The 16,190-nt window shown below is 38.2% G+C and overlaps 1 protein-coding gene across 1 annotated transcript in view; it reads left to right on the top strand.

The window, feature by feature from the left end:
• The window catches only part of LOC149192539 (protein CNGC15b-like), a 277,440-nt gene extending 261,782 nt beyond the window's left edge, over window positions 1-15,658 (top strand). The window contains 2 exon segments of the mRNA XM_089404641.1: window positions 13,722-13,958; window positions 14,399-15,658. Of these exon segments, the coding sequence (XP_089260767.1) occupies window positions 13,722-13,958; window positions 14,399-15,184 (1,023 nt within the window). The 3' untranslated portion in view covers window positions 15,185-15,658.
• Window positions 15,659-16,190: the final 532 nt, after the last annotated feature.

Genomic DNA, 16,190 nt, shown 5'->3' with positions numbered 1-16,190 from the left:
TTGTGTGGCTCAGGAAAATTCTTGAAGATTTGCAGGTAAAACAAGTACAATCAACTCCACTCATGATTGATAACACCTCTGCAATAAAGTTGGCCAAGAACCCAAAGTTCCATGATCGTACTAAGCACATCAATACTAAATATCATCTGATCCGACATCATGTTGAGGCCAAAACAATCCATCTTCGTCATTGTTCCACAAATGAGCAAATTGCAGACATCTTCACCAAAGCGTTTGGAAGAGAAAAGCTTGAAAGATTCAGAACGATGCTTGGACTCACCAACATCCCTTCAGATTAAGGGGGGGAATGTTCACACCTAATCTTCAACGGTTGGGTAAACTGGAACGTGAACAGTCATCAAGAAGATGAACTGATCCGTCCCATTTTATGTATATAAATGATAGTTATCTAATGAAATAATCAATCAGTTTTCTTCTGCCCATTCTGGAGTTACCCTGGCCTGTATTTCTCTTGCTCCTGTCCTGGGGTCAACAGGTACAGCATATTATTGAAAGGACCTAGTCCTCAATATCGAGATTGAAAAGGATGTAGAACCACCCCTTGATTAGAATGGCAATGGACAAGAGCCCAGACCTCGAAGGAAGGTTTGCAGTCTCCCTCGTTGATAATTATGATTAAATAGCCTTCCTATTCAAAGGGAGTACATTGTTAGGTTGAATGTAACAGACAGATGAGACGATGAGAGCTATATGTCCTTCATGTAAGGACCATTTTAAATGACAAGGTGCTTCTGCAATATTGAGTTCTACAGTGATAAGGAATATGCTCTCAGAAGAAGGAAATCGTAGCTCCTATTGCCAGATGCACTATTATCAGATGTATGTGAAGTTGGCATCCTTAAGGAAGAAGCGTACTTAGAGCTACCTCAAAGCTTTGAGTTGCATAAGAAGACACTCATGATTTCAAACTAAAGTAAGTCCCATATGGACTCAAGCAAGTCCCCTGAACGTCATATGCTTGGATTAATGGACACCTGAAGCGGACCCCGACCTCTCTTCAAGGTTGAAGGTATGTCTTTGATATTTGGTTTTACATGCTAACAATGTATTTCTAACAAAGATCAAATCATCTTCGTGTTCAATCCTAAAGGGAGCTGACCCCTGAGCCCAAACGATCAACATTTTGAGATTAGAAGAGATGATGAGGACTTCTTTGTTAATAGAAGTATGTTATCATAGGCATGGCATGATGAATTACATTGAAGCAGCTGAGAGAAACTCCTCTTCAAATTCAGATTTTATGGATCCCATGATGAGCAGACAGTCAAATGGATCCTTGCTTTGTATTATGTACTATGAACCGGATAGAGCTTGGACATGTATATTGGGTTGCTGCTAAATATGTGAAACTATTAATCATGGACTAAGACACACTGTCAGAAACTTGATGAAAACACTTATGTTGACTTAGACTGAAAATGTTATTGACAGGAAAATCACATCTCGGTGCTGCTAAAGCTTGAGATCTGCCATGAATTCTTGGAGGAGCTAGAAACAAAAGTATGTTGCTTTGAGGATAGTTGAGGCAATGAGGTTGAGAAATCTCTTTGAAGAACTATTTGAGCATGTGTTGGGAACGACTATGATATGTTACTATATTAAGAGCAACCAGTCCAAGCATTTTTGAGATTAGATATCACTATATTTGGGATATGGTACAGAGGGAGCAATGAGGCTCTAACATTGATGTGTTGTGGAATTGAAGCAGTGAGAATTCAGTTGATGATCTAGTTGCTGACATTCTTGCCAAGCCTTTGCCAAAAAGGGAAGTTCTTTGTCTTCAGAGAATAGTTTGGACTGATGGATGTGACCCTCCTGGGTAAGGGTCATGGTTGATTGAGGACACTGAGCTATGCTCTTCCCCCCTGTTTGAGCTCCCAATGAGAGGAATGGAACTGAAGATCACTTGGGGTTGAGGGATCTCTGGAAAATAGGATGGTTGTGATCCTTACCCTTTTCGGTAAGTAGTATCTCGCCTATTGTCACTATAGGGTGTGTGTCATCCTTTTCATTTATAGAAAGATGGGTATCTCCCCTTATCATGTTTTGGACTTGATAGAGTATACCCCAGTATGCATCCTGCCCACGAGTTGGGCTTGTGGGGAGTACCACTAATCTAGCCAATGAGTAGGGAAGAGTCTTAGGTTGGAGTAGCTTTACCCATGACGGATGCGTCTGGTAAACTGAGCTCCCTAAGTCTAGGATGCCTGGTGTTCTACCACTTGATTCTTGAGGATCAAGGTGGGAATATCAACGAACATTGGGATGGATGTGATCCTTACCTCTCATGGCAAGTGGTATCTCGCCTATTGTTGTTAGACAGTAGGATGGTTGTGATCCTTGCCTAGTAAGTTGTATCTCGCCCATTGTCATTGGATGATAGGATGGATGTGATCCTTACCTCTCATGGCAAGTGGTATCTTTCCTATTGTTGTTAGACAGTAGGATGGTTGTGATCCTTGCCTGGTAAGTTGTATCTTGCCTATTGTCGATCGAATATATAGGGCGGCAAATTAATCTCTCCTATTGTCCGTCGATATAGGGTGGTAGTTGAAGCTCCCCTATGATGATTCTTCTTCTTTAGATCGAGACATCATTGTTCAGTTGATGATCAAAGGAGACAAGTTGAAATAAGATATGATGAGATGGATGTCTTGTTGGTACAGCTGAGATGAGGTCATGAAACATGACCTGGAGACCAGTAGAGGATCTCCCCTACTATTAGTTATGGGTTATTCTTTTTCTATCAGACGAGTTGAGACATGATGCAACAAACCTATATATCTGAGATAAGACTTTTGATGCAGATGGAAATAATTCCTCCTTAGCTGAGAGGGAACATTGAAATTGGGGCAGCTATGGGACAAATTTCCCCATAAAAAGCCCAAGAAGAAGCCCAACATGTTGCAAAGGAAGAATTCAAATTGATAAAAGGAAAAATTCAATTGGATAAAGGAAAATATTAGTATTTATGTATTCCTTGATGTGACAAAAGGCCCATGGAAACTATATTAAAAGGAGCGAATTTGAATTTTTAAAGTATTTCCCTCTAAGTCTCTAAAGTCGGCTTGCTCTATGAAAGCATCCATTTGGTCTATAAATAAAAGCTCAATCCATCACCAAAGAGTGCAATCCTTTTTGGTGGTTCGCATTACCTACCTATGGAAGTTTGTATTAAATCAAAGGCTCTCATATTCTTGTTCTTACCTCTGTAGGTCGCATTGTGCATTCGGTGCATCATATATTTATATGGTTTGGATCTATCATCTATGGTTCACATTACTTTGTGGCTCATACACATCTCTATGGCTCACACGTTTCTTGAATTGGCTCACATAGCATTCATAATGGCTCGTATTTGTTGCTATATGACTCACATCCATTCACAGCAACCCAAATTATTTTCTAAGGCATGTATATTATTTGCAGTGGCTCGATCTCACCTTTGAGGCTTGTATTCTATCTACAAAAGATTTATCTATTTTTTGAGGCACGCATACTATCTACAGTAGCTTGATCTATGCTCTAAGGCTCGCTTGGATCTCTACATGGCATCATTGTACTTTGTGGTGGCATGTGCATCGTATTACACTGTGATGGCATCACTATACTCTACAGCGACACCGTTATACTCTGTTGTAGCATCGCTATATTCCTATGCATCATTTCAGTGGCATCATATTATTGTGGCTTGAATGAAGTGACAGTAACCCACCCCTATGATAATCTGTGGCCCAAGGCCCGCATTACAGTAGCTCGTTTGGCAACACCTTCTGACTTCATTCTGTACGGTGGCATTGTTTGATATAACTCTCTACAATGTGTTATCTTTGCAGTGGCATAGCCATACTTTGTATTATTATGAATCGAATGAATATTACAATGATTATGTCTTGCAGTGAATATTATAGTGACCCTGTTTTTTTTATGTATGACTAACACAAGATACATAACAATGACTTTGATATATGAATATGGCGAAGTAACCCTAATATGACAGTGATGGCATTTCCTTGACAATAAGACAATGACCTCGTTACAATGACCTTGACAGTGAGATAGCGACAACACCCTTGACAGTGAAGACAACAATCTTGACAATGACGATACTTGTTGTATCAATGACAATGATGACGTGACAGTGTCCTTACTATTATGTTATATGATATATGATGACAGGAAAACTTGATGGCAGTGACCTTGATGACCTTCATCTTATGATACATGATGATAGTAAGGATTATACTAGACTATGATATGGCTGCAACTCTCTAGAGATCAGATTGTTCAATTCACAAACAAAGTTGTGAACTGACTTGGGTTGGCCCTAGGAGGCCTAATGTGATTGTTGTATCTCATTCTCATTATACTTTGTATATTAGCTAAACAATTGATGAATATCTAATAGAAGAATATGGTTGGGTTTTCCCCCTTGTGTGGTTTTTCCCTGGTCTCTGACCTAAATCTTGGTGTCTCTATCATTCATGTTTTTCTTCTGGTTCCTTATTGTTTCGTTGCATTGTTGATGTTATTGTTCTCTCTACATAATTGCTAATGATGTTATGATGTTATGAGGTAAATGTGATATGTCAATGATGAAAAATTTGAAAATGCAATTATTTTCAACAAAGAACAATCTAGCCCTAAAAATTACCAACTTAGAGGTCATAGTGGTAGCGGTCGAAATAGACCTCGTGTCATGCAAGTATGAGCCCAGCCCACTTGTTGATTCCTTTAGATACAAAGGAAAACTAATTTACCCTAGAAAACATAAAATGTAAAAATTTTGGGTTTTATTTTATTTATTTATGGGATTGGAACAAGAGATAAAAATGGTGCCTTTCTGAATCAAGGGCTAATGGTGTCTAGGAGCAAATAAATCTATGGAAGAGGACCAATGGAAGCAATTTCAAGAGGAGAGAGAGAGAGAGAAACTTGTGTTTCTCATATCCTTAAACCCTAGTGCCCTTATATCTTCTTTGGAGATTGAAAGGGAGGAAACTAAACTTAGGTTTCTTAAAAGATACTTGATGAAAACATTGTTTAAGGAGATGCTAGAACCACAAAAAATCGACAAAACTTTGGTGAAAAATTCATTAAATCCTAATTCTTCAACAAGTACAAGATGGAAGAATATAGTTACAATAAATTATCACATATCATCATAAAAATCACCAATAATCATCCAACAAAGAGAAACCATCCAACAAAATATCCTTCTCAAGAAGTTTACTACATTAGTGATCCATAATGCACAAGAGAGTTTAGACCAATAGTGTGAATTGATCTCAAGTGTATGACAATAATCTCAAGAGAATTCGACCTCCCTATATTTATATGAGGGCAACCAAGTTAAATTTTTCTTGATTAGTCTAAAGGCTCTAAAATAATAATTAATTATAATTACAAGTTGGATAGTTCAGAAACCGACCCCAAAGATAGCTAATTCCATGACAAAACGTAAAAATAAACCTCAATTAACCGACATGTGTGAGATAGAATTTAGAAACCTTCCAAGGTGAGATCATCCTCAAAAAGTGTCTTTCATCCAAAGGTGAAATGGATGGCTCAAACGGGTGCATCGCATAGCAAAGGTCACATTTCATCAGATGGCGTTCAATCATCAAGCAAGGCTCGCTCATCAAAATTTCCATCCTCAACTAAGTCCATGTCTTCGATTCAAGCATCATGAATGGGATGTCATGGAGCTAGGGAAAGACATATCATGCAGATTAGTGTACCATGCCCTCCAAAGGGGTCGCATGTCATCATCATCATCAAATCTCCTCAAAAACATGGCAACGTCCATCAAGTAGGTGCAATGCCAGCCTATGGGCATCCTATCAGATCTGGGGTACATCAACTCTCATGGCAATGTCCTGGATCAATAGGGAAACATCCAAGGTCCTAAAGGGAGAAAAGAGTATCATCAATTATGTTGAGGCATCCAAAGGTTAATGCTCCTCAATAATTGGTCAACATCCTAGGACAAAGTGCCTAGAGGAATCATCAAGTGGGAGTAGACATCCTCTCTAAAGTGTTGGAGAAGCATCATACGATCCCTGAAGGGATGGCCGCTATACCTAGGAGCAAAGATCTAACACATACTCACAAAATTAAGTGAGATCAAAATCACAAGTACAAGAACCATGAAAGTATCAGAGTGAGCCATATCCAATGTAAAAGGCATTAATTTACTTTACACAAGCATCATCTTCATATGTATTTCTAGCTTATGATCTATAAACAAGTTACCTTGCTTAGGTATAGGAAGGTTATCACAAGGCTCTATTAGATGCTTTCCAACCTTAAGGGGAGAAACAGTTCCTAGGTTGACCCTTTTAGAAGATAGGTGTGAAAAGTGTTATAATCAAGGGTTTACTTCATGGAGGATGCCATTCTCTTGTATTGGGTTATGAGGTCCACAACATCCTTGAATGTTATGATGTGAAAAGGGATCAATCATGGGACCTGAGTTACCCCTTTCTTCGGCTTATTTTTACCACCCCTCTTGTGTGTCTTTTTCATCATTAGTTTAAATATGTAGCTTGGGTTACAGGCTTTCATTCATCACTAGCCCCTTAAAGATGAAGTTGTTCCTTTCTCATCAAGGTTAGGATATTAAAAGTTCATTTCATTAAGATAGATGATAATTTAGCCAAGAACTAGGTGAGGGCTAATGAAAGGGGGTAGAGCTCAGGCTTGGCTTTTGTCCATGCACTTTCTTTTATCCTTGCAAATATTTTAACATTTAACTCATGCTTTTTCTATTCCTTCTACTACATCAACCTCTTAGGACAAAGTTTCGAGGCTCCTACTCAAAGAATGAGTAAAACAAGGAACAAATACTAGTGACAACAATCAACCCGAAGATGGGATGTGGATACATGGGAATGATGGAAGGTGTTAAGTATGGAAATCATGGAATGCTACAATCATCAAAGCTTCCTGTTTGTGCCCCTCCTAGATAGTGAAAGAAAGGCATCAAGGAAGTTCACACTCGAATAGAGGCAACACATGAATATTACTAGAATGTCCTTAAACATTAAATGAAAGCACTTGAATACAAAAATGGTTGATGTACCTTACAATAGATGACCCACCTTCATCGAATGAGCAGGCTAGATGAAAGAAAGTACTAACCAAAGAGTGGATGAGAGGCATCTGAGGCTAGATATTTGTTGATCATGATAGGGTTGTTGGTTGACAAGCTGAAATAGCAGGAGAAAATTCTCCTCCTATGGGCCACCCACACGGCTGGGTAACAAGCACCTCCACTTTGTTCTTTCTCACAAGGCCCCCACAATCCTTCCAGTCATACAACTTAGAAGTTTTCCTTTGTTGAAAGAAATTTAATTTTCTAGCTAGAAGGAGATGTGAGACTCTTGAAGCCCTCTACCATTCACCTAGATCCTTTTGGGGCAACCTTCTTCCTAGGAACATTGTCGTCCTACTTGATGTTGACCATCATTCTCAATTCTCTCATACAACTACTCTTTAAAATGTATTGGGGAAATGTTTAGTATACATCCCCTCCTCTTCATGCTATTTATTTTCCCCAAGAGACATCAAGAAGCAATGAAAAGTATGAGAATTGGCAAGGCTGCAAATAAAGGTAGCCTTCAAGTAGAGTTCCTCAAACATGGTATTGCCTCCTTACATTGGTACACTGTGATTTGTTTAATCAAGTTGTTTGCTTAGGTTTCCCACCCTCTTGGTCCCACCATATCAAACTCCCCATATTCAAATCAAGGGTAACTTTTGACCCTAATGATTAGAGGAGTACCATGATTTGACACGCTTTTACCAAGCTCTATGCAACAACGCTTCATATATGGATTTCTATAATGTCCCCTACTAGTATTGCCAATGATTTTTAAGAACACTGTAATGTCCCTTCTAGTAAATGTCAATCATTCTTAAATATGTTGTTTGAAGCATTTTAACAAACACTTGGCATGAAAACATTTCGTCAAACACACTGTATGTAAACTAGGAGAAACACTATGGTGGAGACGTTTTAGCATGCAAATAACCATTAAGCCCTTGTGGAAAATTGAAATGCACTCAATAAACTTCAGGGGAATTTTCCACAAGCACCAAACAATTATTTTATTAAATGAAATTCATAGAATACAAACAATTATTGAAAGAACCTGAGATCTGCCACTGACATAATCTGGTTGTAATAAGAGAGAGTGGCCACCATGAGACTCTGCCCTCCTTCAACCTCCTATACAGCGTTACGGCCCCTCTTTTAGAGATCTGCCCACACCCAAATCACACAAAAACAAGCCTAGAAATCTCTCTTAGAAATGTCGCTACCCTCCGGACCTACAATACACACAAAATGGACTTCAAACAGTCCTCCAATTATGCAACCTAGCTGTCATATCTTTACAGCCTCCTCACAGTCACAAAAGAACCCAAACCATAGCCCTTTCTCCTTCGTGAGGTATACACCTGACCTGAGGCTGCCTCAGCGATATATTTCACATGAGAGATGCACCTTAGATGGATGAGAATGACCTCCAACATCACCTCAATTTATACTGACTCATGTGGTGTCACCAACATGTCTTGTGGCACACAAATACACTAGGCCAACCTGCTCTAAGTGCCACAAAACCCACCAGCTATCTTCAAAAATTAATATCTCATGATAAACAACTCATATTTGAGTGATTTTCATTGCTCCCGGTTGCTCTCAGGATCCTCTATCACCTCAAATCATCACATGTCCAAAACTCCTCATGGATTCACACCCACTAGCAAGGGTGAAAAGCCCACATCTTGGGTTCCCCCACAAAGTGCTTTTATGGTGCTGCAACCTCCAAACCTGAACCCTAGGGCTTGGAGTAACTCCCAAGCTACCAAAAATCAACACCATGCCACCACTATCAAAAGTATTTTGTTTATTTATATACCTTCAAAACGCATTTGAATCTATTCCAAGAGAAACTTTATTCCAAAGGTTATGCAACATTAACATTTCAAAGGCCCTTTTGGCTTTTACATTGATATAGTACAAGTCCATCCTTGGTCATCTTTGTACAACACACAACCTCTCAAATTTCATCAAGTACGTCATCAATGTCAATCAAGAATGCCTTCTCTAGCCAACTATCTTTGCGATCTATATTTATGAATTGGAGCCCTTTCTCAAGCAGCACATATAGGATGGTGATGGTTGTCTTCCTCATCATATCTTGATCTCCTCGCTTATATTCACCAACAAGGTGATCTTCTTAGCCTTATCCCTTGGGAAGCTTCAAAGACAAATTGATGTTCTCTCCATTTTGTATAATCTTTGACATTCAATGGTCAATTTTAGTAAAACTACGGTATTTTTCCTCAATGCATTGAAGAGTACTCTCTCTGACTACCATTTCCACATCTGAGGAAGAGAGATCAAGACTACCACGGCCTTTGCTTACATGGGGTTTTAATTCTCCAGCCCACAATTTAGCTTGAGGCATGCTTTTCATCCATGAGCCTACAAGGGATATGGTCATCTTTTCCTTCTTGAGAGATAGTTCTTTCATCTTCACTTCCATGATATCTAATCCAAGATGTGCCTCAAATAAAACCATTAGAACCACCCTTTGTATGGTTTCAAGGCCTATGTCCTAGTCTGTTGAGAGTCAAATAGGTGAGGATTGAGAGACTCCACATCCTCTTGATTTAGTTTATGAGTTGCAATTAGACAACTCCTTACAACATCATCTAGGTTGAGTTTAATGCACATCCTTTACACCCAAATACTATGTTCAAAATGATTCCTTACTCCATAAGTTTCAATCTCTAGGAAAATCAACTTTGGGATGAAAGCATTACCCTTCCTAGCACTTTGCTCCATAGGACATTCCTTCTAGCTTTGCAGGCCTCCCCCTCAAAAAGGTGCCAATCCTTGTTCTCTAAGACTTTTTGTTGCTTTAGTCTGTCAACACTTATATTAATCTTCTAGACCCTTTCAAATATTCTCTTAATGCACCTAGTCACCCCCTAGCCTCCAAACATGATTTGAACAAGATGATGAAAAAGGACCTTCACAAAGAGGATATACAAGTCACCTAAATTACCTCTCCCAGGGACCTCAATGCTAAGATGGATTTCTATTTTGAGCACTTCATGCAGTTGAGTTTTGGCCCTATTACCAAAACAAACATAATTGGAAGCACTAGATACCCAACCCTAGGATTCCTTTAGGTGACTAGAATTTGTTCGTGTCAGCTTCAAATTAAGACAAACCACCAAAATCTAAGATTTGAGAGGATATGACAAGCTTGTCACCTACTAGACATCGAATTGGAGGATTGCCTTATCTTCTTGTAACATACCAAGAAATCTAGGCTAGATATCGAGTTGGAGGACTGCCTTATCTTCTTGTAACATACCCAGAATTCTAGGCTAGGCCACATTACTACAACTCTAGGCCCGATACCACTTTGTAATGGGCCCATAAAAGACACAACTTTGATACCATTCAGTAAATAACGAAATATGTATGCAGAATAACAAGCAATCACATGCAAAACTTGCTTGGTAAACTTAATTAGCATATTCAGTAGTAAATTTGCACATAAATAACACAAGAACCATAACACTTAACTTTGAGAAAATATCATCAACTGGATGCATACAAAGTGCATTCCTCCCAACTATAGGCTCTATTGCTCAAGTTCTCTCAATAGTAGCCAACCTCGCACTGGAGTTATGTCCACAAGGACAACTCGACTCCTATGGTTGAGTAGCATCCACATAACTACCCAATACTCAACAATTTCACAACAAGGCGACTCCCCCAACAATTCCAATGACCCAACTCTCTTTCCCATCAATCTACACAACCTAAAAAATGAGATTACCTTCTCTGCACTATAGTCCCTCAAACAATCTCCATCCCCTCTACCTCTCTAGAACAAACGGACGAAGAATTCTCTTTAGATAGGGGCTCCAGGAATTCTAGTTGTGAATGGAATCCTCATACTAGCCTTCACATAGGCTATTAGGAAATTTATCAATAGAAATATCATAATAAGCATGAAAACTTATTTCTCAATGTAATTCCTAGCTCTATTACCAATTTGTAATAAAACTACAACAATTCCAACGACCTAGTTGTCATCCACACCAATCTACACAACCCAAGGGATGAAATTCCCTTCTATACACTGTAGTCCCTTAGACAATATCCATCCCCTCCAAGGCTCCAACACTAACCAACCGGGAATATCCAAGCTAGGGGCTCTAAAAAATCCAGATGTAATTCCACCCAAAATGACTTTCACCAATCTCTCATGGTTGTTTTCACATACAATATGGTTGGCCACTCTTTTCTAGAAAAAAATTCTCTATTTTTTCCTTTATTTCCTTGTTGTAAAATAAGTTCTCCCTCTAATACAAATCTCCTATCTTTTGCTCCCATGCATGTTTGACTCACAATTCCCCAAAATGATTGTACTCATCCTATGCTATCACAACTAGGTGAGATGGCTCTCTCACCCACCTCTATCATGCTTTCAATGATACAATTTCCATCAAAGATGCATTTAGCCGATGTTGTCTTAACCAATGTGGAAAAAGTCAAACTCGGGAATAAATCGGCAAGGGTTCGAAAATTGAAAAATTCGGCAAAAAATAGGGAAAAATTTAAAAGTACAAAAAAAAAATATATATATATATATATAGCATCTAATGTATCCACAACATCAGATAAATGAATTGCCACATAAATATGAAAAGAAAGCTAATATATAAGATGTATAATAACTTAAGAGGTCTAGTGTTACATCACATATCAACAGTGAATCAAGTCCTCAATCCCGAGTCCTAACTCAGTCTCAGGAGTCAAAATATCAACAAAAAATATAATAAATGTATATCATCATCATGAGTCATCTAGATGTCACAAGCTAATCAGTCACTAAGTTCCTATGCGCCTTTTACGAGAAAAGGGAATGGCTTTTCCACACCACAAAACTGGTCAAATCTCCTCCTCCTCGGCAATGACAACCTCTTCCTCGCTCCACAGGGTCGAATCATTAAGGATTGAGTGCAAAATGAGTTAAAAATATGATTTTCCCTAACTTATACGTAGCACGGAAAAGACCTACGATTTTTTGGATTGAATCACGATAAAATCACAAGTTTATCAATTAAATCGTGATTTTTTTAGTATGAAAAACTCCCGAAAAACTCGGTCGATAACATCTGCGAGTTGAAAAACTCGCGATTTCGCAATTTTATCGGGATGTTATCGGGAGGTTTTTCATAGATCTTAACTAGGTGAGATGGCTTTCCCACCAACCTCTTACATGTATCCAATGATTGTTCTTAATAAGTCAAAGGGGAATCATTAGACACTAAGCAAAATGACTTAAGAAGGTGGCATAGGACTCTAGGCATGTGGAATCCCCTAAGAAACCCCTTTATCTAACCCCTTCTCTTAGTTCTTTGTTTCTGACATTATTTGACCATGTTCTCTCACGTATTTTCCATATATCTATTAGTTTGGAGTAGGCTTAGGAACTCCTAGAGATGCTTATCAGTGATTATACCCTTTTCCTCGGTCCCATTGACCTACCTTTTGGTCATTCGTGAGACATTAATATAATTATATCTTATCTTAATTTACATATTGATATCACATTTTTCAGTCCATATTTGTCTTGATAATATGATAAAGATAAATAGAGAACAGGAGAGACATCCCTTATCGATTTAAGGTTGTTTTAGTAATATGCTCATTAAATGATGTATCAGCTCTAGCTTCCAGTTGAAATATGGAATTCATTCGATAATGGACCTTCACAAACTTTTAAAAATGTTTTTACTGCTTTGGAGATTGGACAATAATGTTTTCTTGTCTTGCTAAGCTTATCTTTTTCACTTGGGAAAATGTTGTCATATACTTGCAGGTAGCGAATAGATCAAATTTCGTCTATGAAGAATTTAAGATTTATTGGGAAAATTCAAATGTATCAAGTCAATCAGATCAGACTATAATGAATGAGAGTAATACCTTAATTTGCTTAGTAATTCCTACTTTCTTTTCAAGTTCAATTTCATATTCAGAAAATGTGGTAGATGGATAAGGATCACGAGGAAATCTTCAGCTTGTCCATAACTAGATATATTCTACCATTTTGGCCAGATCATCTGTCAGGCATGGAACTTCAACCCTATCTCATTGGCCACTTTATTTTCTTTCATATGCACATCTATTTTCCTGTCTAGATTTATTTTCACATATACAATTCAAGCTTGGCAATTCAATTTTCCCGCACTTCTGATTTCATAAGGAATCCGTAATTATACATCATTGAATTGACTGAAAATGGCAAAGGGCACACATTTGCAAGTCAAAATATCAAAATAGATTGAATAACTTGTACAATTCCAAATTGAATGACTTTGCTGATAACTGATAATTTGCCTAGGAAAAATTCTACAGGAGGATAATGTTTACTTTAATAGGCTATATAAAACTAAACACTTTATGCACCTTGATTCTAAGACATGATTTGAGTTTTACTGTGTAACTTTCTAGGTGCTTTTCAAAAGCATATATAAGCCATAATCAAAGTTTTGAAGTTCTGATTCATGACTCTAAACATCCAACGAAAAGAAGACCTGCATTTTAAAATTCAGTTCTAGAATTTTTGGCTAATCTGAATAGAATGTTCAACTTTTTGCAGACCTATCTACAATCAATAACAATCAAGCTGGAACAATGGAGAATCAAGCAGATGGATACTGAGGAATGGATGCAGCACCGCCAACTACCTCCAGAACTAAGTGAGCGAATCAGGCGATATAATCAGTACAAGTGGGTTGCAACTCGTGGAGTTGATGAGAAATCTCTTCTCGAAAACCTACCAATGGATCTCTGCCGTGATATTAAACGCCATCTATGTTTAGACCTTGTCCGGCGAGTGAGAATTACTCATCCTAACTAGTTGCTTCTATTGATTAATCTGCATAAAATAACTGCGCACTTTCCTTATTTCCATTTTTTGTAATTGCCAGCAAGTGAATTGGAAAAATTGAGGAACAAAGAAACTTGAAAGAAAGCATTCCATTTTGAACTTGTAAGGAAATTAAAATAAGTTGAAATATTAAGCACAATGACCTTTAAGAATCCACAGAAAATTGAATCCAACTGAAGAGATTATATCAACAAGAAATAATTATAAAGAGCATACACACTCCTCATATGTATGTGACAGAAGGTACTGATGTATGTCAGATATCTTGCTCCTGTAGCAATTGTTTAGAAGTGAATTCTGCTCCTTGACATGGTTCAGCCTAGCAAGGAGGGTTCTAGTTCTATCCTCAATCCAGCTAAAGATGCAGCCCGTTTTGTTTTTGGCAGGTGCCTTTATTCAACCAAATGGATGATAGAATGTTGGATGCTATATGTGAACGATTGAAGCCTGCTCTAAGCACTCAAGGCACTTTCCTTGTACGAGAAGGAGACCCAGTGAATGAGATGTTGTTCATTATCCGTGGACGTTTAGACAGTTGCACAACAAATGGGGGACAAGTTGGTTTCTTCAACTCAAGCATAATTGGCAGTGGAGATTTCTGTGGGGAGGAACTTTTAACATGGGCTTTAGACCCAAAATCCAATATAAATCTTCCATCCTCCACAAGAACTGTCCAAGCCTTGGTGGAAGTGGAAGCCTTTGCTTTGCAAGCTGAAGATCTAAAATTTGTGGCGAGTCAATTTCGGCGCTTGCACAGTAAAAAACTGCAGCATACATTCCGATTTTATTCCCACCAATGGCGAACATGGGCAGCATGCTTCATTCAAGCAGCCTGGCGGCGATTCAAGAGACGAAAGATTGCAGAGGTCCAATACAAAGAGGAATATAATGTGCAGCACATTCCAGCATTAAATGGTCCTGCCAGTACCGCTCTTGGAGCAACCATCTATGCATCTCGATTTGCGGCAAATACAAGAAAAGGAGTTCAGACGCTGAGGAACACAGGCTATCATAACATAACTTATACAATACCAACCTTGAGAAAACCCGCAGAGCCTGATTTTAGTGCCGAAGATGAAGAGAAGAGGCAAGATTTCTCTGTGATAGCAAGTGGAAAAAGCAGATTTAACTCTCTTGGGAACCTTGAAAACAACAATGCTCTTAAAGCTTGAAGATGATTCTTATTTCGGAACAAAAGAAAAAGTATTTTTCGGGAGTTAAAAACATGAATGTCTCACACAGGATCTTCAGTATTATTGCCCTTCAGTACAAAGGTCTGCCAGTGTCAAAATATGAGATGAAAGGCAGCTTGACAGCTTAAGCAAAAAGGTGTCAACACTATTTCACCTCAAGGTCTCAGATTGCGCCATTGATCTTCCCCAGTTGTTTGCTAATTGCAAATTGTGGCCTCTTCCCACAAACGTCTTGCAGGACAATTAGGAAAAACAAATGGTGTCTTTTCTCTCTTCCTTTTACTGGCCTGCGTGTAACCAAATGGTTCTTTTTGGTATTTTTAGTAGAGAATTTTCATAAGTTTAAATTGTTTAATCCCCAAATTTCAAAAATTTTAGTGTTTCAGGTTTTTTTTGGTTATTGAATCCATTCAAAAGTTTCAGAAATCTCATTTTTGCTCAAAATAATATTACTGAATTCGATCGAATAAAAAAAAAAAATTGCCTATTAGTACAACTCGTTCACACCTTTCTATTCTTTTAGTCTTTTACGGGGTCCATTCTGTAAAGCACAGCTCCACATTCTACGCATTAACGTTATCAACACACTCAATAACGGCGATGAATGACCTCTCTGGCAAGGCCAAAACGACAAATCCCAGTAAGATACTATTAGAACACCCATGAAGTGACTTTTGACTCCATTATTAACCTAAACTGCCTATGACCCACCTTGAAGAAAGATGCCTGAGAGACAATAGGTGAAAACACTATCTATGTATGTGGTCTGTATTTGTATTCTTTACACGATCTAAAAAAAAAATCAATCTTCATTTTTATATGCCAAAACCTGATGCCCTTATTATCACTGCTTATTAATTATGTTCTGTATTTTCCATCACAACTGGGTTTTTGAAGAAACTCGAGTTATAGAATTCAGAGAAAAAACATTGACCGAAAAGTCATCTCAAGATGCAATGCGAGGAATTTTCTTGCTTTTTCCCCT

This window comes from Pinus tabuliformis, chromosome 2_2, assembly GCF_031772625.1.
Source record: "Pinus tabuliformis cultivar Carrire ecotype Pingquan chromosome 2_2, CPIR1, whole genome shotgun sequence".
In the NCBI taxonomy this organism is placed as follows: Eukaryota; Viridiplantae; Streptophyta; class Pinopsida; order Pinales; family Pinaceae; genus Pinus; species Pinus tabuliformis.
Note: the sequence above shows the minus strand (reverse complement) of the source record. Positions and strands in the feature narration are given on the sequence as shown.